The sequence below is a fragment of the Acartia tonsa genome, chromosome 2, assembly GCF_053477335.1.
Source record: "Acartia tonsa isolate MP-2025a chromosome 2, ASM5347733v1, whole genome shotgun sequence".
Taxonomy (NCBI): Eukaryota; Metazoa; Arthropoda; class Copepoda; order Calanoida; family Acartiidae; genus Acartia; species Acartia tonsa.
The window spans coordinates 6333452-6356752 of NC_137261.1; the positions used below are offsets into that span (position 1 = coordinate 6333452).

Consider the following 23301-nt stretch of genomic DNA (forward strand, 5'->3'; position numbering starts at 1 on the left):
AACTTTATGATTTGAAGGATTGAAATTAAGTGAGAAAAAAGTGCATTAAAAAGTTTCTTCAACTTTTGCAAAAATTTCTAACCTAGAAAAGAAAATAAGTATGTTCTTTTCATTCGCTTTCATGTTTCAATTTGGAAACGTGGACGATTGCGTCCAATTATATTGTAGCTTCAAATTATCAAATGGTCCACAAATACAACAATTGAGAGGGTTTAATTTTATTTTTAGAAAACTAACGGCGGTTTCCATAAAGGAAAATTCCATCCTCCCTCCCCCATTAATTTGAAATAAATAGAAAAAAAGGTAGGGGGTTGTTTTTTTTAAATGTTACCATAGGCTACGTTAGGTTATATTGGGTAAAGTCTATCCTTGCAGGGTTGAGACACATCAGGTATAGCCGAAGAAAAAGCTAACCCCCCTTTTTATTCACAATTAATTTTAAAATGAGTGGGGGGGGGTTGTGCTCGAGAAGCACTTTGATGGAAAACACTGAAATATCAAATAACGAGACAAATGATTTGAGGGTGGACGAGGGGAATCGTTATTTTAGCCAGCTACGAGTTTCACTAGATAACATGAAAATCTTGTGTAACATCCAAGTAATAATATATCCATTCAAAACAATGCACATTCAGATTTTAGTTTTCAAAACGAAATGTTATTTGTTTTAATATTAAAGAATAAGAGAAACTATTAAACAGCAAATATGTATAATGTATTATTTTATATTCCTCTCTTTGTTTGAAATTATTCTAAATATAGAACCATTATATAAATTGCTTTAGAGAGCTGTAAATGTGTGTTTGCGAATGTGTGTCAGGGTTCAAGGAATCAAAATATTAAAAAACATATTGCTTTTTCTTACAGTTAAATTTTTGAATAAAATGATCACAATATTAGCTTGATTTTATTCAATTCTTATCATTTTGTGGACACTACTCGATGAAAAAAATTTTTTTTTTAAACTATAATCAAATGGTAACCAAAAGGTTGTATTCTTGTCATAATTAAGGAATAAAATCATTTTTTTTCAAAATTATACAAATTCCCTTACCCCTGTTATGTATTTTGTAGTAAAGTTAAATTCAAGAGTTGTAGAAAAATATTTACAGCTTAGCTGTTTCGTTTATGCTAATAGTCCATTTTGAAAGTAGCACAGCTAAGCTATTCAACAACTTGTTAATTTGCAAAAATTTTTTAGCGAAATTAGACGGCGTGAAGACTTACATGAGAATAAGAAAGGTGCCAAGCAACATACAGAACAAGGTAAATCTTTATTTTCCCACTTATGATTAACAAAATTATCCCTCTTGTACATTTAGATTGTCGGAAGAAACATTTAGACTCTGCTGGTCCTTGAAGTTTTTGCCAATGGAAAAGAACGTTTTTATAAAACTTTGGGGGCCAGAATAAACTTCCTTCTCCCCACCGGACCACGAAATAATTATCTTAAAATTAAAATGGTTTCCACTAATACAACAAGTAATTATAGAAAAGCTTCGCTTTTAAAAATTTACAAAGAGATGCCATACAAAATTGGGGTGGTCAAAATTATTGTATGAAAAGTTTGGAAACTGCTTGTTTGAAACCAATATCAATTAAATACGAATTATCAACAATACATTTTCAGGTGAACAGATCTATAGCATAGATGTATGTATATACAGACAACTACCTCCCTTCTTATTTCAACGACCCTTTTCGTCTGCTTCTAAATTATTTTCTGCTACTTGGCTGTGTTAATATAAGCGACACCATTGGTTGTTTTTCAATGATCCAATAAAAAGGTTGCACAAGGTTGATGCGATGGGGAGATACAGTTATTTAACCCTTTCTACCTCTAGTGTTTTACTCTAATTTTAGGTGATCAAATGGTTCGACTACCTGTGGCTCACTCAGAAATCTTCAGATGAAGAAAAGTCCATTAATTGTTTGCCAGGTATGCTTCTTAGGGGTCATCCTACGACAGATTCGATTCCTAGAACAACAATGTACAATATTTTAAGCAAAGCATCTCTATTATCAAGTCCTAAATATGTAAGTATATGCCCTAAAACAGAATCCTGTATTTACGCAATTTTGCAACAAGTATATATACAATCTTTTTTTATATTTTTAATTTAATATTCTGTTTATGTTTTGACACTCTAAAATTGTTCATGTTTGTTTGTTCTACGGTTTGATTTCAGAGCTTCACTTTTATGGATGTTGTCATCCTTGTTTTATAATACCGAACCCCAGCGAGGGCCCTAAACTGTGGGGCCTCTACCTGCGTTGTAACTCAGTTTTCTATATAACCTAACCTAACCTGACCTAAAGTAATAAACAAACAGTTTCACCTACCCAGACCTTGATTGAATTTTTGTAAATAAGGGTGATTCTATGCTTAACAAGTACTTTAAGTGTAAACACTTGTTTTTTGTTTTGTTCTGGGTTGAAATATAACATTTTATAGCATAATTATTTCTATTTATAAGCTATTTGTAACGTTTGATTCCTAATAATTCGTTAGGTCAAAATAGTTTTCTGAAAAAAAGCAAGAAAAATAGTTAATAGCTTGTTAATTATTAACAATTATGACATATTTTTCTCAATTATTCACCTTTGATGTCAAAAACAATGCATATTTATGCAATTTTTTAAATTGTAAGTAGGCCGTATTTAGAAGCAAGAGGGAAGCTCTTAAAAATTGCCTATAAAAAAATGAGGACATACAATACAAATAAACATTGATTGGGCAATACACAAACTAAATTACCAATGACAGGCAATTTAACATTTTATTTGATCAATGATAGGCCAGTATGACGTCATTTTTATAGGCACTATAAAAAGCTTCGCAAATAGTGAAGCTCCTAGAGACTTGGAATGAAGGTACTTATAAGTATCATTAACGAAAATGCAGCATATAAATTTCTTAAACTTGTAAAAGTTTCAGTTTGCTTATGATTACCATATTTTATGATAATTAATTTTGCTAATGATTTTGTTGCATGTCATATGCTCAGAGACGTGTGCTTCAAATTTAATTTACCACAAGGGGTGCGCAAAGCCCCCGTGGTTATAGTATTTCATAAACGATATCTCTCTCAAAAAGCCTATTGATCACTGAACCTTCCTCCCTTATCTATGAAAAAAAAATAAAATAAGAAAGTAGGGATATTATTTTCTTAAGACATATACTCTAACCTAACCTAAACTGGATTAATAATTAAATAACTCCCCCCCCCCCCATCTTTTTTATTTTCAATCTAATTTCTAATATAAAGAGGGGGGGGGGGAGTTCTGTCGTCGACTATGAGGGACTCTACTGTATAATTATGATTATACTGCAAAAATACACAGCCCCGCTTTATCATAATTATGCCCACATGTCATGCAAGATAATACGGATGGCAGCATCCATTATTAAAACAAATCCATTATAACTACTTAATAATTTATATAATGTATATGTCGATCAAAGGGGGGGGGATAAAACCACAACCCTCCCAGGCTCCCAACTCCCACAAACAATGTAACAGGGGCACCTCTGAATACAAAAAGTGAAGGTTCTGTTCTGTTTAGCTTAAAAAATTTTGGGAATGATGAATAACTACTCCATTTATGTAAGACACAAAGATTTAAATAAATTAACAAACCCTATGTTTCAGATAAATTGAAAGGAGAGATAGCCATCCACGTGCACCTCAACACCCTGAAACGGGTGGAGATCTTCCAGAACACGGAGGCGGGCTTCCTCTGCGAGCTCGTACTCAGGCTCAAACCTATCCTCTTCAGCCCTGGAGATTATATTTGCAGAAAAGGTAGGTTCGGTGCTACTTTTTGGTCAGTCCCCTGAACTTATTGGACCCTCCACTCTCATAATTTTTCAATTTTGTCTAAAAAAACATAGCACTGTCTCCCTAAAAGCTCTGTCTAAGAAAAGTTAAGATTTCCGGAATTAAGTGCCAAATGATAAGAATATCAACCTTTTTTTGTTGAAAAATGCAAAATATTTATTACAATAAAACCAACAGGTAATGTTATAGAAGTTTAATTCTTTTTGTAATTTCAAATGCAATCTAATTTAACAAATTTGTATATAAATATAAATGTATGTTTAAGATAACAAAACCACCTCTTCGTGCAAAAAAAATAAAAATTATGAATATTGTTGAAGGTAAAAAAATGCTCCTTTCAAATGTCCATGGCTAAAAAATCTCTTCAATTTGAGTTTTATCATTGAAAGGTCAAGAACTCTTGTTTTCAACCTTTGCAACCGCAATTTAAAAAAGTCAATTTCTATTCACAATTTATGTAAAAAATGACTTTGCCGCATCAAAGTTGCAAAATTGCTCTCAGCGGCTGTTGAGCCCTTATTATTGTGTATAAAATCACTACTGCAGTAATTTTTCACTTGAAAAGAAATTGAACCTTTCATCCAAATTTTTCTCATTCTTTTTATAAAAGTAAATCAAAGAACATTTTCAATGAATTTATTTGGTAATATCTTTGGAAACCCTGCTATTTCAAGATTATAAAACAATAAATTGAACACAGTAATAGTGTCTGACTGATTATGACGTAATAAAAAAAAATTAGCCAATGAGAGGCCGTTATTGACCAATGGTAAAATTTATAGTGGCCTCTCATTGGCTAATTTTTTTTGTTGCGTCATAATCAGTCCGACACTATTACTGTGTTCCAAATAAAAAGTCAAATTCTATTCACAATTTTTGTAAAAAAATGACTTTCGCCTCTGAAAGAAATTGCAATTTTCATTTTATTAGTCTTGCTGATATGTTTTCTTCAGCCGCAGTAAAGTTACAAAATTGCTCTCAGCGGTTGTTGAGCCCTTATTATTGTGTATAAAATCACTACTGCAGTAATTTTTCACTTGAAAAGAAATTGAACCTTTCATCCAAATTTTTCTCATTCTTTTTATAAAAGTAAATCAAAGAACATTTTCAATGAATTTATTTGGTAATATCTTTGGAAACCCTGCTATTTCAAGATTATAAAACAATAAATTTTCCTGTAAACTATCATTAAGGATTTTTTTTAAAGAGTTTTTTTTCGGTTTTTCACCATTTTTGTTAAGGATGACAATTGAAATTAGGTTTATTTAACCTTCCCCCCCCCCTGTCATCCCCCCACCCTAATATTTTAACAATAATTAGATCAAAAATAAATCTCTCAAAAAAAAACTTTTCACCCGGAAAAATTAATTCAATTTTAAATTTTAAAAGAAAAAAAATAGTCTTTATATATGGTTCTTCATATAAGTAGTTCAACTATAAGCTTTTCTCTGTTTATACCCACTCAGAAAGTTGATATTACTATGTGGAAGGGTAATTCTTTCTAATGAAATGTGCCTAAATGGTGAAAACAACTTTCAAACAGGATTTAAAGGTATTTACTTCCATACATTTTGGGACCTTTGTAGAGATAGCAAAATAAAAGTTAAGTTTACCTTTTTTTGGAAATTGGAATCTTTTAGATAAATACTACAACTATATAAAAATGGGTAATGGTATACTTACAAATTTTAGATGATTTACGACCTATGAACCTAATTTTGAAATCAAAACTTGTAACATCGTTTTAAAGTGACTCTGACAACAACAAAAAACAAGAACGAATAGGTTCAATAGTATTAAAAAGTGAAAAATCGAACCATCCTTGCATTTTAGAAGGAAACACAGATATAGCAGCTACTCAATATCTTTTTTTATAAAGATAATAGTCCATTACAATTTTTAATCATTGATTAACATTGTCCGGAATTATGGTTTGTTTTTAAAGTTTCATCTTTCTTTATTTTTAATAGATAACTTTACTATGAATGGGGGGGGGGAGGTTATCTAGTAATCAATATAATGGAACCTACCTTTAGAAATGAGATTTAAAGGCGACAACTTTATGACCTATTTTCTCAACCAAAAGTTCATTCTTTCACATTAATGAGGGACGCAGGGATATTATAATAGAAGAAAAATTATCCCGTCCTTTTTTGATTTATTTTATCAATATATTTTTAAAGAAACAAGTTATTAGTTCAGATATTGCATTTTTAATTTAATGCAATTAGTCGACAGAAAATTGTATACCTATATAAACTATTATTTTTAATTTTTTACATGGTGTAGGATTCTTAAAATATCTAATTTACCCAATGGTTGTCAAAAATATGGGTTTGAGGGATGCAATGAGGACTTATGTATCAACCATTTACATTTTTATACTTTTTCTTACACATTTTAACAATTTAACAACATACTCTACAAAAAAAAAAAAAATTTCGTAGCGATTTTTTGCAAACTTTTTGTTTGCATTTTTTTACTTATTGAGATATGTTAGAATAGTTGCAAAATCTGAAATAAATGTATTAGTTTTTTTATAAAGATTTGTTGAAATATTTTAGCGTATTACAATATTTCAAATTTATAATTTGATATCTTTTTATTTAATTTCAGTTTTTAAATTCTTCTTTAATTTTTCGTTTCTTTAAAATGCATTTTAATGTTCGTTTGTCTGTTTGACTTCTTTTTAAGCTCATATTTTGTGAATGTTGTAATCAAGATAAATTTTTAAGGGTATTTTAATTTTAATTTGAAAGTAAAAAAGTATTTGAAAATTTTTCTATAGGCGATTACTCCTGGGTGGGTGAAGGAACCATTCTATAAAATAGTTATATACCTCCCCTGGAACGTCAAGAAGTTTCAATATAAAGGAGAACAATATCAGTTAAGAGGTTAGCAAGATATTTCGCTACAGACAGACTTACATACATTCTGTACATTAAATATAAGAATATAATTAGACTGACTGTACACTCTATATTATATTATTCTATGAACAATGTTAAACATTTGTTGTTTAGCTAATGTGCAGTTGTAACAACATGTAACATGTGTAAACTTTGGAGTGTCCCATCACTTCCATGCAAAATACATCTTAAGATCCGCAAATAATTATTGCCACTATAAATTTTGCTTTAAAAAACATAAGTAAAAAGCCTTATTTTTTAGAAGGAGGGGATATTTTTCTATGGACAATTTATTTTAGAACAGTTGAACTATCCTTTCAAACTGCATTCAAATCTTCTCGGTTCAAATAGGTAGCTTCACAGTTTAGAATAATTCAATCAGTTTAGCGGTTAGCGAGATCTTTAAGTACAGACATACACTATAGACATTCTAACCTTATAAATAATAAGAGGTCCCTAGGGGTTTTTAAAAAATGAACAGTGGCCCTCCAAGATATATTACCTAAAAAATAATTATCAATCAGTCAAGCAGTTTAAGAGACCTAAAGGAACAAACAAATAAATGCATCAACTTCATTAGAACAGGAATATGTTTTGTTTAAAAACATTTAATCATATTGAGATTGTGATGCAGTGCAGCGGTGATGGCTAACCAAAGTTTGCAATACTGCATTCGGTGCAAATTAACAATGCCAATTATCAGAGTCGAAAGAAACGTTTAATAACCACAAAATTACCCATTAAATTTAGAAATATTATCACATTTACGCCCCTAGAAAAAGTAAAAATCTCCCTTTCCCCCTAAATAAACCTTCCCCAGACATATGAGAAGCTTTATTGAAAAGGAGGACCATATCAGTTCAATGGTTAGCGAGAGTTTTCGGTACAGACAGACTTTTATATAAGGATGAGAAATATTTAGTTTATTTGCTGTTTTTATGAAAATTTGGATATTGTATGAATATTAGATTAAATGCATATTCAAGCATTAAGTTACAAATCAAACTTTTTCAACAGGTTGCAAAGTACAGACAAAAATTATCAATTGGAGAAATATTAAAGTAAAAGAATAGAGGTGCACGGGCTATATGTAACACTACCTATGGGGTGAGGACCCTGTGCCGACTTTCAATTGGGTCTTTGAATATTAGCCAATTGCGTCTAAAATATAAACAGGGTACAAACAAGGACAAACCTATAGAAAAATCACTGAAAATAAGGCCACAGTAAAATTATCTTTTCATCCTAAAATTTATAAACATGTAATCAATATACCAATTTATTCATTATAACAACAGTTAATTGGTGACTTTATTAATATTAATTTTTGTTTAAGGTGAGGTTGGCAAGGAGATGTATATTTGTAACCGTGGACGCCTGCAGGTAGTTGATACGGATGGAAAGACTGTTCTGGCAACACTGAAAGCTGGATCCTATTTTGGAGAAATATCAATCCTGAATATGGGCACTGCAGGTAAAATATGCATATATTAAAATTTTTATTCCACTAATTCAAATAACAAATTGAGTTTTTCACGGTAAAAATAAATTGAAATCTCTAAAATTTCTCTTGATAATTTCTAAATCGATACCAACAAAGAATAAACACAAAAATTAAGATAAAAGTTTTTTTTGTAAATGATCAAGGAATATTTTAATTTATTCTGTTAGTTTCTTTAAAATATGGTTCTAGTAAACTGTAAACTGTAGGTATATTTTAACCAGAAAGCTGGGAAAGTTATACCCTTCGTGTGAAGATACATTATATTTTTAAACCTAGACACAAATGATTTTATGCAATTACACGCTATTTTTGTAGCTCCTAAATATCTACATTATTGTTGGAATACCTTTTTAGTGTGAAGGTAGTATATTTTATGGTCGTCAAGAATAAATTAGGTATTCATACAAAATTTCTTTTTCTTCTTATTTTATCATATTTTTTGTATAGTAGTGGTTAGGAAACGTAGAAATACATCGCATACTGCATATCAAGGACTCTCCCTTAGAAGTTAGACATCTAAAAAAATTGCCCCTCCCTTGCTTTCAATTAATTTTTCAAAAAAGGTAGGGGGGGATGTGTGGTCGCTAGACACTTTAAGGGGAAATATTGTTAAATATTTAATATCTTGATTTGTTAAGGTAACCGCAGAACAGCATCCGTTAGATCTGTTGGATATTCTGATCTTTTTGTTCTAAGTAAACAGGTATAGTTATTTTTTGCATCGTGTTATAGACAGCTTTCCGCGTATATTAAAAAGAAAAATTATAAAATTGGAACCAGTTTTGCTACCCCGAAGGGCTGAAGTTCCAGGCTAAAATATTGGAATTAATCTCATTCACACAGACAGACTCAAGAATCTCCTATTATTTTTAAGAATTTAAATCTTGTTATGTTTTAAGACTATTTTCTGACTCCGCCCTTCTTAGAATATACAGCCACTATATGCTGAAACGCAGTCGCTAGTAATCTATAATACAAATTTAGTACGATGTCTGTCTGTCTGTCCGTCTGTCTGTCTGTCTGTCTGAAGCTTAACCACTGAACCGATCGGGCTCTACTTTCAGGGAATATACCTACTGGACCTGAGATGGTTTTAAGCTATTTTATTGGGGGGGGGGGGGTGGGACACCACCTACCCCCAAAAAAATGAAAAATAACCCACCCAAAAAAAGAAAACTTTTTACTTTTTTAAAAAATCTAAATAACACAAAAATAGGTTCATTAAACCTCTTGAAGCAAAGCCCCTAAAGCCTAGGGGCGAAGCCGCTAGTATTTTATAAAGTAAAAACTATTATACAGTGTGTTTTATTTATGAGAACTTTTTTGAAAGCAATTTTACCCCACTTATAGTTATCAGAATTCAATGATTAATGGCTTATTTTCTTCGTTTTTTAATGCAATCAATAGAACACCAAAAAAATATTTCAGTTTTTATTAAAAAGTACAATAAAATCTAAAATTCAAAACTTAGGTGTCAACATCTAAAAATGGTTTAAACGCAATTTTCTTATGCCTAAATTCTCTACCCTTTGCAAGAAAAAAATTGGATTTTCTGTAGTCGACTTTGGGTGGCCAGTACTCTCTCCCTGGTTGAGATTTGACCTTCAAACTTTAATATGTTCTAGTACATGTCCCTAATAGTATCTGTATACATTTTTTGCTTTATATCTCAACTATAAAGTGTTTAGCAGCCATTCTTGCAAAAGGTTACATATTTGAGCATAAGAAAAATGCGCTAAAACCATTTTTAGATGTTGACACCTAAGTTTTGAATTTTAGATTTTACTTTACTTTTTTAAATAAAAACTGAAATATGTTTTTGTTGTTCTATTAATTGCATTAAAAAACGAAGAAAATAAGCCATTAATCATTAAATTCTGATAGCTATAAGTGGGGTAAAATTGCTTCCAAAAAAGTTCTCATAAAAAAACACACTGTATAAGTGGATGAGCATTTTTTAATGTTGACATTTAATTTTGATATGCAATATATTCATGGGCATTTTTTTGTGAAAATACTGATATAGTATATTTTATTTAGAATTTCAGCGTTTATATAAGAATTTATATTTTTATTTTAGTAAAAAAGTATGTTTTCATGATTTTAAAACTTATAGTACGACCAACTATCAACTGTTAGTGAGCATTATTCTTATTAAAATATTACACGTTTGCAAATAGCAATGTTATATTCCAAAAAAATTTATGCCTGTAGTTTGTAAGCTTTGCTTTGATAGAATTTGTCATCTTTGATAAAAACAAAAGAATTTTCGGATCATGGAAAGAAATGATACTATGATATTACAAACCGTTAGTTTCTTCCATAATCCGAATTTTCTTTTTTAAAATTATTTTTATGATTTGTAGGATATGTGGGATGTCTTGAAAGACTACCCAGCTGCCAGAGTGCGGCTGGAAGCAATTGCTGCCAAAAAGTTGGAGAAATATAAGAAGATTCCTCTAGAAAAAGGTAATATCTTTGGAGAAGTTTTTTAAAAGAAGCTTCTCAATAATTAGGGTCGGTTTGTCCTTCCGTCCAAAACAGATAATTCTTTAATTTAATTTAAACAGTTAGAATTGTCCTATCGATTTCAAACTTTGCATGATGATTCCTGTATAGGAAGCGTAGCAACTCTATAATTAATACCAGAAAGTTTGTGTGTCCAATTTAAATATAATGATTAGCAATGGGGTTCATTTGATTTACTCAAATATATATGTTTATTTAGTTTAAGTTCCTCTTACTTAACAAATTGATACTTATAACTAAGTATGGAATACAGTCATAATTAATGTCGTAATTCATTTAATAAATAAATTTTGGGGGTAAAATAAATCTATACTACGTACAAATGTATTTTTTAATATAATAAGAATAATATTTGTAGCTGCTCTACCACGAAGTGTGTCAACACCTGGGTTGTTGGAGAGCCGGGGCAGGATACCTCTGGAACAGATGTGGGTCTCTCCTTGTCCTCTCAATACAGGTACATATCTATATGTTGGAGAGCCGGGGCAGGATACCTCTGGAACAGATGTGGGTCTCTCCTTGTCCTCTCAATACAGGTACATATCTATATGTTGGAGAGCCGGGGCAGGATACCTCTGGAACAGATGTGGGTCTCTCCTTGTCCTCTCAATACAGGTACATATCTATATGTTGGAGAGCAGGGGCAGGATACCTCTGGAACAGATGTGGGTCTCTCCTTGTCCTCTCAATACAGGTACATATCTATATGTTGGAGAGCAGGGGCAGGATACCTCTGGAACAGATGTGGGTCTCTCCTTGTCCTCTATTATTATTATATAGGTCCTAGTTCACCAGGTACTGGCCACCATACCCAACATAATATTATTATTATATAGGTCCTAGTTCACCAGGTACCAGCCACCATACGCAACAGCATCAATCTGGTCGGACAAGTTCACCACAATCCTATTCACAACAAATTCATTCTGTAGCGGAGTCTCCGGATATGTAAGTTTTTTAGAAGCACAACTACTCTATAAGACTAATTCTTTTTGTTTAAGAGTGTATGTTTGTTTATCTGTAGGTTACATGTGAACTTGCATTCACATACATACCTTTATATTTAGAGAGTATTTTTTATCTTAATATCATGGAGTGCATAAAAAAGAATAGTCTAAAAAAATTTTAAACATCACAAAGGCTTTTTAATGAATATTATAGATTAGCTTTGGTACTGAAAATGTATAATTCTTTAATGCACCTTCTAAGTTTTAAATGATTAAGCAATTAGAATTAGGTTTAAACTATATTAAATAAACATAAATAGACATACTATTTCTTTGATGTTAATACTTTTTTAATTAGATCTATTCTAAATCCAATCCCCACTGTCCAAGACCCGCTAGCCCCTATGTGCTGGTAAAAGTTTTGTGATTGCATTCCATTTGTGCGGCACTAAACTTTTACAGAAAACAATTATTGGTGTCTTCTCCTTAATGCGACTAGTAACCCCATACCCTCCCCCAATTAAATAATTGCATGGGGTCAATGCATGATGTTTTAAACCTAAGAATCTAAATAAAAAAAGTTTTTTTTATTTATTATGCATATTTTTGGCTACTTTCGGTTGAAGTAAAATAACCAACAATTGTTTTATATTAATATCACAGAATCAGGAAATGGTATTCGGTAATCCAAATCAATTGGTATAATGTATAATGTAATTTTTGTTTGAAAGTAAACTTTAAATTTTTTATATTTTTAAATAATATGTAGTTACAAGAAAAGCACAAAAACATTACATAATATATTTCCAAATCATTAAATATCTAGCCCTGTTCCAAGAAACTTATATTTACTATTAACTTTTAGTTTTAGAAACATATAAAGTATTGAAAATAAAGTGTTTTTTTTTTATAAACAGAATATATATGGTAAAGCTTGTACTTATCATAATAGCGAAAAATAAATTTATTATGATAAACAAGTCACAATAAGATTGATGGCTTAGTTTTATATTTTAAAACACTACTTGCACAATAACTAATTTGTAAATTTCTTATATAATTTTAAAAAGTATAATTAAACTAAGTTAACTCAAAGTGCCTTGTCAAGCACTGAAAACCTTTTCCTTATTTTCAAATGAATTGAAAAATGGGAGGAGAAAGATTTTCGATTGTTTGTTTCATTTAAACTTTAGGAGATTGTTAGGTTATATCTATAATACAAAGTAGAACGATGTCTGTCTGTCTGTCCCTTAAGATCTCGGTAACCACTGAACCGATCGGATTCTACTCTTCAGGGTATATACCTATTGGTCCTGTGGAGGTTTTAAGCTATTTTCTTGGGGGGTGGGACACCCCCAACCCTCCAAAAACAAAAAAATCCCCCTCCCCATTTTTTTTTTCTTAAGATTTGCTTGGTCCTTTAACGAATTTCGCCTTAATTTTTTTATCACCTCTTGGGGCAAAGCCCCTAGAGGCTAGGTGCGAAGCCGCTAGTTAACTATAAAGAAGCATATCAGGGTTAGGATAGCGCAGAATAAAACCCTACCCTTATTTTAATTTATTTAAAAAATAGGGGGTAGTGGTCAGTGCTCGATTTTGTGGGAAATCACACTAAGTTTGATAAATAAAAAGGCGCAAAAATAATCTAACAACAGCATTACTTACTAAATTAATATATTATTATCCACAAAAAGTATATCCAATAAAACTGCTATTAAAATGATTATATTCTAACAAGCTTTTTTTAAATGAACTTTCTTTGTGTAACAAGGATGACATTCATAAAAGCGAAACTCTAGAATTAGAAGAAAGTACAATAGAGCAATAACTCTTGTAGAGTGTCAGAAGTTGATAAGCAGTAAAAGGACATACTTTTATTATTAGGATTTGATTGTAAAAATGCCTGGCGTATAATATTCACTTTGTTGTCATCATAGAAATCATTATTTTAAAAACCTGATGAATTTATCATAAAAAAAGTTGTTGACAAATAAGTAAAAAATCGTCATTTTGAAATGGATATTCCGACATTCTGGTTACGATTCCTGTTACAGAATCATTATGAATATGTAATGTTTGAAATTTATATGACAATACTAACATGTATAAATTAAGAAAAAGAATAAACCGTTACGGACGAATGGACGGACCTATACTATAGAAAAGCTTCGCTTTCAAAAATAGTAACTTTGCACTAGATATGATATTATGTTATATTTCAGAAGTGTAAGAAATGCTGGCGACTCGCCTTTGTCGGTGAAATCCGGACGACGGCGGGTTGGCGGCGGACTCGAGGCGGATGTGAGGCGGCAGCCGGGAAAATCAAGTTCACATCCACAATCTATTAAACAATTAGGTAATTGTTTTTTTTTCAGGTTATTGTCCAAAGTTTTCAAGTTTTCCTGTTTTTATTTGTTATTTAAAGGGTGTTAAAAAAAAACAATCGCTTCACTTTTTTCAATATAAACCTTACAGTTTTGGTCCAAAACTAATAAAAAATGATACAATTCATGCCCAAGCAATGATAATAAGAAAACAATATTGAATTTTGAATCTACTCACTCTTCCAAAGCACTAGAGCTTGAAACCTAGCCCTTGCAGAGAAATTTGCCCTACTCCGAAAGTGCATATTTTATTATAAATTAAGACAAATTTGTTTTTTTAGAAAAGAGAACAAACCGTCTTAAGTACTTGAAATCTTGTAGATAGACCCCATAATTAATGGGGTTTTTGATGAGGCATGTAAAGACCTTTCTACAGACACCTTAACAAGGTTTTTAACACAATCTTAGCCAATTTGGCATCAAAAAGAAAGACCTTGCAAACATCAAGAACTTGAAATGGACAGAGCCGTCATGCCTCAATATTGGATGGGTCTGTCTTTTTTTATGCCAAATTGGCAAAGATTGAGTTTGAAATATGGTTAAGGTGTCTATAGAAAGACATGCCCCATCAAAAACTCTAAACATTATGGGGCCTATATCCAAAATTTGAAGTACTTATTGTGGTTCAAATTGTTAACACCCTTTATTTCTGTAACATAGTATAAAAAATTAGGAGACCAACATCAATAAAAGCTCTAATATTAGAAGGATGCACAAACGAGTAACAACTCTTGTAGAGTGTCAAAACTTATGAATAATTTATTTGTAAGTCTAAGCAAAACTGAAAATAAATTTGTTGCAAAATTGCTTAAATACAGGATACAGTAAAAAGAGATACTTTTATTTTGAGCATTAAATTATAGAGATGAAACGCTTACTACTTTTAATAGGCACTTATAAAAGGAATATAAAGACTAAGTGATCGACAGAAGAAAAAATATGGGTAGAAAAAGTTTTACTTTTTTATTTAGATTTTTTAAAGCATGGGATTTTAAACTTTTTAAAACAATTCATTTTTAGTACAAATTGAGAGTGAGACTTCTCAAGAGTCTGATGGTAGCAGCGGGGCAAAATTTGTGCACGCCCACCACAAACAAGGACAAGGTCACTCCCGGGCTGGCGGAGCCAAGGTACCCGCACGACCTAACCAGCTGGAGCATGGGGTGGGGGGTGGTGGCTTGGCGGGCACTAGGGTCATATGTTCTGCTCAAAATTATTCTCAACATACCCTCCAGGTAGAAATTTCATCTGTTTTAATAACCCTTTTTAGGTGCCTGAATATATGCCAAGGCATTCCTGAAAATATGCAATTATTTGTCCGACTTGAGAAAATATCCTTAAAATTTCGGCATACCTCCCCCCTCCCCTATCGCACACATTTTAAGGATTTTTTCTTTATCCGAAACAATTTACTATAGTATTCTTTAGTATTAATTAGTCTGTGAGCTTACAAATATTTAAGTGATTAATTATTTATTGTATTTAACGATATAATTCAGTGGATTTTATTTTGAATTTAATAGAAAAAATGAAAGCCTAAATTTTCAACGCGTTTAAAGTCATACATGAAAAGAACTTAAAACGTATTTCATTAAATGGCAAAAAGTTCAAAGAGAATTTCGGTCTTTTAAACTAAATTTCAATGTCGGAAAATGTAAAATAAAAAAAAATATTCTGAATAAATTTTTTGATTAAAATCAAGAACAATATTTTGCAAAAATAATTTAAGATTAAACTTATAATTGTTACATGGCTAAATGTGAAATGTATACCTTATCGTTCAATGAGTTTTATATGTAAATTCTGTAGGGAAATTACTAACTTTCTATTTTTATCAAAAAAGCTACCCATTATGTTAAACCATGAGTGTATAAACCTTAACATCAGTGGCGCGCCCAGGGTTTTGTGCGGAAAGCTCACACCAAAATTTTGACAACCCCACTCAAACCAAAATTAACGGAGGTGTAGGGGGGTGGGGGTTGTAAAACAGACAACAAGACAAGAGGGGTGTTATTGTATTTCAGGGGGGTCAGGAGGGTGGATACTCCACCCTTGGTGTCCAGCCCCCCACACAATCAAGAATATTAAAATATTGATTTTTAATTTTATCTTTCAAACCCCTGTTAAATTATAGGGGTTTGTTTCAGGAAGGTGTTATTTCTTGTCCAAGGGGGTTGAAAGGGGTGTATCAAACCCCCTTCTGCACGCCTCTGCTTAACATTTCAAGATATATAAAGTTGTTGAAAGTCAGGGGTTAAAATATTTTGTAAGAAAAAGTAAAATATAAATTTAATATTGAAATGAAAAGAAGTAAATTAAATTAAGTGAAATAATTAGATTAAAACTAAACTTAGCACTGCTACTCTATAAAACAAGTTATATGTATGATTTCCCATCTAAGAGTTACAATATTTCAGATAAGTGTAGGATAACCAGGAAGGGAGGGGACATTGGACTAGAAATTATGATTTTACCCAAAGTTTTTTTAAACCAGACCACATTTTCGTTGGTTTAAAAACCTTGGGGACTTTTATTAAAAATTAGTTTGTCCACACCGCTACAAAGAATCTTTCTAGTATGGATTCGAAACTGATTATTATCCGCAGGATAAAAACCGGTTCTCAGCCATACTGTATCATGTATAGCACAGTATTACAGCCATTTTTCTACGAATTTTAAAATAAAAATAATGAAATTAATACCATTTTTTAATAAAACTGATTGTAATATCCGCGGAAGGCTGTCTATAATACGATGCTATAAACAATAGTTCTAATTATATTTATTTATATTTAGGTGATAGCACCAACTCCTTCGCCCTCAACGTCACACTCAAATATACAAACCAGCCATCATCTGTCAGGTAAATCAATAAAACCTACTACAGTTATAGGCCATTTGCAGATACTATTATTCTGCCTTTGTTAGTCCTAAAATATTAAATTCTTTAAAACAAAATTAAAGCAAACTACTCGCTTTTTATAGAGATTTAGACGGAATTCTTATCATCTACCGAAAATTTGTAGCTTGTTTTTTTTTTAAAATGGAATTTGAATTAATCTATTGCAACAAAAGAATAAAAAAGTTTTATAAAGTTCCTAAGTTAGGTAGAGTACAAAACAATAAATTGTTCTCCGGAATTACAAAATTTTCTTTTATGTTTTTCCATGAATTAATAATGCCTTACCAAGAACATTTCTCAATTTTTAATGCCTCAAAAGTAATAGTAAAGTATTAGTCTATCTAAATTTAGTATTTCTAGTTTTCTCCCCACAGACTTATTTTAATTTTGTTCTTATCCCCGGATAATTTAAATTGTAATATGGTTTTTATAAAAACTTATTTTCTCTTTTGGTTTTTGTACCCACATGAACTCTTACAGAAATAGAAATAATATACTATAATGAAAACAGGATGTCTCTGAGGGACTAAAATGTTTTGTTTTGTAGGATAGCTTCGCTTTGGTTTATGAACCAAGGATGATGTCTTTCTACTTTTTCTTATGATCTTTCCATTTTGATATAATAAAAGATAACCAACAACTGAATTGATTTGAAAATTTATTTCGTCGGCTACCTTAATACCCACTAAGACTGACCCCCAAAATCAGTTATACTTTCTAAATATTTTTTTTTCGAATTATTTCACTACAGCTGCCAACAGCCTTTTTTTACTGATCTTGAAAAGGGGCCAATTAATTGATTCATCTGATTAAGAAGTCATAAAAACACTTAGTTAGAAGAATATTACTTTTTTGGTGCCTAAATAAAAATGTTTAACGCGGCATTTATTCAGGTCATGAAGGCGACTTTTACTCTCCTGAGAACGGCGGGACCATGTGCTCTGGCCTCCTGGGGCTACCTGAGCCTTCGGCTGGCAGCTGTAGCTCTGCATCCACTCGCCCATCATCAAAGTTGTTAAATCCGAATAGTTGTTCAGGAATGGGATAATACAACTCTTTCAATACAATTTTTAGTATGCTTAAAATTTAAACTTTTTTAATAGATCCTTTTTTATGGGGTTTCTCACTTCTCCTCTCATCCCTCATTCATCAGACGTCACACAGCACATATTTTAGGACACTTTGTAAAGCTCCTTTTCAATTCCAAATAATAATGTTTCATTGGGTTTTTCTTTATTGTAAAACAAAAAAAAGTATTGACATGACTAAATAAGAAAATTAGGTCATATTAACAATTTTAATATAGATAAAATGAAGTGTATTAACTAATATACTAACAGGTCAAATGTATTTATCATCGCCCAGCCCGTCAACGGGGGATAGCACGGTTGTTTCAGGTAATACATTATGATGATTTTAGTTATGAATGAAGTATATTGTCAATTCTTCCTGTTTCTTCCTGTAAATACGAATTTGGTTACTGTTGGAATGCCACCATCTTATTCTGTGGTTAATATTATTTTTTCATCTGTAGATTTAAATGCTTTAGAAAAAAGCTAAACTAAATATACTTACTAAGGAAATTGTTTTCAGGTATTGGAAGCCAGAGTACAGGAACCGGAGGAAGCCAGGAGACAGACACACACACGCCAGCAGGACAGCTGGATATCTCCAGCCAGGCCTTGAACTCCGGTCAGCTCATCAGAGAAATTAAAAGATTAAGAGAAAGGTACAGCTATGCTTCTAGTCAGTTTACTCTACTTAGAGACCGTTATAATAAACTAGTAGCTACAACGATAGATTCTTTTAGGGGCACTTGCGGGAGAAGGGTGGAGAGGGAACAGACAGACAGAGATCCTGTTACTTTTATAAAAAGATAAAAATAACCAATCATATTCTATATCTATAATACAAGAAGAAATATATTACGAACAATTAGGTAGGTAATTTATGACAGTTTGACCTCAAAATAGCCTTTGATAACATTTTTATCTCTTACTTTATGTTACTCTTACAGCACAAAAATTTTAAAAAGGAAGTTTGCAGTAAATTACGACTTTTTCTACTGAGAGATTGCCAACTTGTATTTTAAGTGGTTTTTTTAAAATTTTATTGCAAATGGAATGTAAATTCTAAAGTTTTCTAGTGAGCATAAAATTTGTTTTTCATTATCAATTATTTAGCAAGGATCTATTGGGATAAGACAATAGACGATAAATTAATGTACATCCCCAATGATATTATACTAAATTGCGCCTTGTGTGGATAAATTTATTGGTTGGAATTTTTAGACACGACAACGTTGAAACTAGCCAATAAAGACCAGTGTAATTTACCAGGGAGTAAGGGAGGGGACAATGGGCAATTAATTCAATATAAGAGTTATCAAAGAAAGGGCATGAAATCCAGTTTAATCCAATAAATTTGTAGGAAATTATAAAGGGATTGTTAATTGAATAATATATTTCTATAGCGTCATGTAAAGTGAAATCACAACTTGTTTTTGATGAAAATATATTTGAGGTTTTTTGGTGTGATTTTTATATTAAAAGATTATTGGACCCGGCCAGCTGCTAGCAAGAATATGACTGCCCCTTTTTATTCTGTTTATTTCCCTTGCCCCTTGCCCCCACCTCCCTTCTCCCTTCTCCCCGTCTACTACATTCCAAACTAACACAACGAGTGTTTATTTCCCTTCCCCCCACTTCCCTTATCCCTTCTCCCCGTCTGCAATATTCAAAACATACATAACGAGTAGCGGCATTCTATGCGCAAGTCCCCAAACTCAGTTAGAAACTGCTAAATTCTTGCACATTCCCTTTAAGCCAGTCCCCAAAGTCTAAGACTTCTAAAAATTGAATATTCGATCCATTGTCCCCTCCCTTACTCCCTGGTAATTTACAGTCTAATGTCCCCTCCCTCATTGATTATTTAGTATCAACAGTACATTAATAATAGTTAAAAACTGTTCTGCCTTTTTTAAAGGCATATCGTTTTAACTTCTTCCACTAATCTGAAATATTTTTTTAAGACTGAAAACCTTGGAATGTGAGAACACAAGTATGTCTGTTCAACTGTCCCAGACCCAGAGAAATATGGACCAGAGGTTGACAGAGATTGAGCTACAGATTGGCTGCGATTCGGACCAGGTAAGGTTATTTTACACCTTTTTTATTTTTACATTATTTAAATATAACCATGATGACAATATCCATAAAAGTGAAGTAAAATCAGAAGGAAAGACAAAAGCCCAGTAACTCTTGTAGAGAGTCAGAACTTAATCAGCAGAACATTCATTTAAAAGTTTAAAGACCTACTTTCATTTTTAGGTTTTTATTATAGAGATGCTTCCCAAAAATTTAAAATCGATAGGACAATTCTTACATGTGTATATTAACTAAAAAAGCTGCACGTTACGAAAGGATGGACGAACAGACCGACCCTAATTATAAAGAAGCTTCGCTTTGAAAATGAAATGTATGCACTTTCTTCAATAGAATGGTCTAAGAGGGGTTAGTAAATGTTTACACATTAATATATACTATTATTATTAATGGATGAAAATTTGTTAAATTGAATGGAACCTTAAATACTAAATCATTTTATTAATTATCAATTAATATTAGTTAGTGTTTTTGCAATATTATTTTGTCCAAAAAAATCATGAAATTGTATACCTAAGGAAACTGAGATGTCACAGCGAGAGGAGGAAGAAAGAAATCAGGAGTCATTTATTTAATCCAATACAATCTACTCATTAATAAACAGCTGATTACGCAAAACTCAGCTGATCAACACGATAAACAGCTGATTGGAGCAAAAAATAGCTGATAAGATCTTTTTTCTTGGATATCAAAAATTTTAAAACTCTTTTGGATGAATTGTTAACCAAATTAAGATTTCATCATATTTTAATTTTTTATAATAGAACATGATAAAATTGTTTTTATTGTTATTGACTTAATATTTATAACAAAAAATGTAATGTATGAAAATAACAGAACTTTCAATCATCAACGAATTTTGTGAAAAAGTGATATAGAAATAACAATAATGTTTTAATGAAAGAAGGCGAGGGAAAAATTATTTTGCCCATATGATTATGTATATATGCAAACCGCCCATCTATATTATTAATCGTCTTTGAACATTTTTCTTGTATTAAATTTCTACAAATAATATAATAAATGAGAAGAAGTGTATAGAAATGTAAATAATAGTTATATTTAAATTGTTAAACAAAAACGAATGTAAAAATATCTTTTACAATTAGAAATTTTGCTTCAATGCTTTTTCATCTGTTTTTATTTAATTGTTCTTTTTTCATATTATAAATTTTTCATGGTTGTTGTTTTATTTTCTAATTTAGCGAGCTTGAAAATGTTTATTTTTATGAAGAAAAAAAAGATATTTTCTATTTGATATTGTGTGTACATATACAGTTGAGTTTTATTCATAATAATATCTGCAGATATTAGCACAAAGTTTTATTATTCAGATGTTATAACACTGTTATTATTTAGGCCTTATTATAATTACAAGTAAATTAAAATTCATCGCTTGGCAGCCAACAGCTAGCATCTTTAGCTCCTTTATTATTATTAACTTAATTTTACCACTTTAAAAATCAAGACTAAGGGGGTTAGGTAGCAATAGACAAAACATAGATAAATCAAGTTTAATTTTTTATTTTTATTGCGGCTCCTTGCCAGAATATGGTGACTGAAGAAAGCTTTTGAAATCTGATAAAACCAGGGGAAAAAACAAGCAAATTTATTTTCAGCAGTTTTTGAGAAACATAAATGTGATTTTTAGAGATTTGCGAATTAACAGAAATGTTATAAATTAATTTAGAAAAATTTAAGTAATGATTCCAAACAACAAAGGTTAAATAATTCATAAAAAAAAACTTGTCAATAAAAATGCAAGTAAGAAGATAAAATTTTGGCAATTTAATTTTGAATGATGGTTGTGTTTTAAGATAAAACAAGGTTTACCTCCAAATAAATTATGATATTTCTAATTAACATGTACCAAAGTTATTATTTAGTTCCTTTTGATTGTAATAAGTTTTTTTTGAACATATAATGTAAAATATATTTTCATTATTTAACATATTCGATGCCAAGGCGTGGATGGGATCATGTCAAGAACCTGTAGTAACCAATAAAGATAGATTTATCTGGGTAAAAATAAGCTAATATTTGATAAAATATATACATAACAATCCATTTCAGACTTGGTCGCGGCTGCCGAGTCCTGATTATGGGCAAATGCCTGTGCGGCCTGCCTATGAGCTATATTTATACCGCGCTTATATGTTATTTGGAAAAAAATCTTACAATGGGATACTGCAGATTGGTGACATGAATCAAAAAGTAAAAAAATAATAATATTTCAATATAATGCAATTTTTCACAATTTAATAGAGAATAAAAGAAAATTAGAAAAAAGCATAAAATTTTGATAAATCACAAAATTTCTATGAAATTTTATCCTTGAAAATAAAGATTTTAATAGGAAATTATAAAAAATAAAAATAAGAATTGTTTTTTTCTTCATATTTCTTTTCTGTACGTGTTTTAAACAAGGATGATAATGAATTACCAAAGTAGCGAAGCATGTTATTTACATGTACGTTGGTGGGCTTATCCAACTCAATAAAAAAAAAGAAACCCTTTAACCATATCATTATCCCTTATTTTAATTATATTAAAAATCTGGGTTGAAGGGAACATAGGTCTTTTTAATACACTAGTTCCAAAAGATGAGTGTCAATCACTAATCATAATCTACAGAATGGGTAATTCTGCAGTGTATCATCAATGAGGATTTATATAAATTTATCGGCCATTGTCTTAACCCTTTATATCCAAGATGAAAAATTGAATAGGATATTGGTAATGCTTCATTTGGGACACAAAATCGACGAATTATTAAGAAAATTATGCCGTCTCAGTCTATTATTACAACCCGTACACTATGGTTGATAAAAATCATTGAAATTTATGATTCCAGATTATTTAAAGAGAATAAATCGATTTTAGCGCAGGTACTATGATGAGGGAATGAATATAATATAACTTGGATGTTACACCTGATTTATGGGTATACCGACAAACGTCCTATTACGACAAACGTCCAAATGCTACAAACCTCCTAATGCAACAAACCTCCTAAACGACAAACCTCCTAAACGACAAACGTCCTAAAGGACAAACCTCCTAATGCGACATCTCTTAAGTAAAACCTCCTAAAATTTTTTCAAAAGAATAAAAGTTTGA

The 23301-nt window shown here is 31.1% G+C and overlaps 1 protein-coding gene across 1 annotated transcript in view; it reads left to right on the forward strand.

Moving 5' to 3' along the window:
• Nucleotides 1-22568, forward strand: part of LOC145335154 (uncharacterized) — a 97192-nt gene extending 74624 nt beyond the window's left edge. Inside the window, exons 21-36 of the mRNA XM_080180889.1 lie at nucleotides 1202-1266; nucleotides 1864-1939; nucleotides 3654-3806; nucleotides 8088-8225; nucleotides 8894-8958; nucleotides 10622-10724; nucleotides 11143-11241; nucleotides 11621-11732; nucleotides 13954-14087; nucleotides 15136-15350; nucleotides 16912-16978; nucleotides 17911-18051; nucleotides 18355-18414; nucleotides 18611-18746; nucleotides 20049-20166; nucleotides 20700-22568. Coding sequence (XP_080037015.1) covers nucleotides 1202-1266; nucleotides 1864-1939; nucleotides 3654-3806; nucleotides 8088-8225; nucleotides 8894-8958; nucleotides 10622-10724; nucleotides 11143-11241; nucleotides 11621-11732; nucleotides 13954-14087; nucleotides 15136-15350; nucleotides 16912-16978; nucleotides 17911-18051; nucleotides 18355-18414; nucleotides 18611-18746; nucleotides 20049-20166; nucleotides 20700-20756 — 1739 coding nt within the window. The 3' untranslated portion in view covers nucleotides 20757-22568. The remainder of the gene's footprint in view (nucleotides 1-1201; nucleotides 1267-1863; nucleotides 1940-3653; nucleotides 3807-8087; nucleotides 8226-8893; nucleotides 8959-10621; nucleotides 10725-11142; nucleotides 11242-11620; nucleotides 11733-13953; nucleotides 14088-15135; nucleotides 15351-16911; nucleotides 16979-17910; nucleotides 18052-18354; nucleotides 18415-18610; nucleotides 18747-20048; nucleotides 20167-20699) is intronic.
• The last annotated feature ends 733 nt before the right edge of the window (nucleotides 22569-23301 follow it).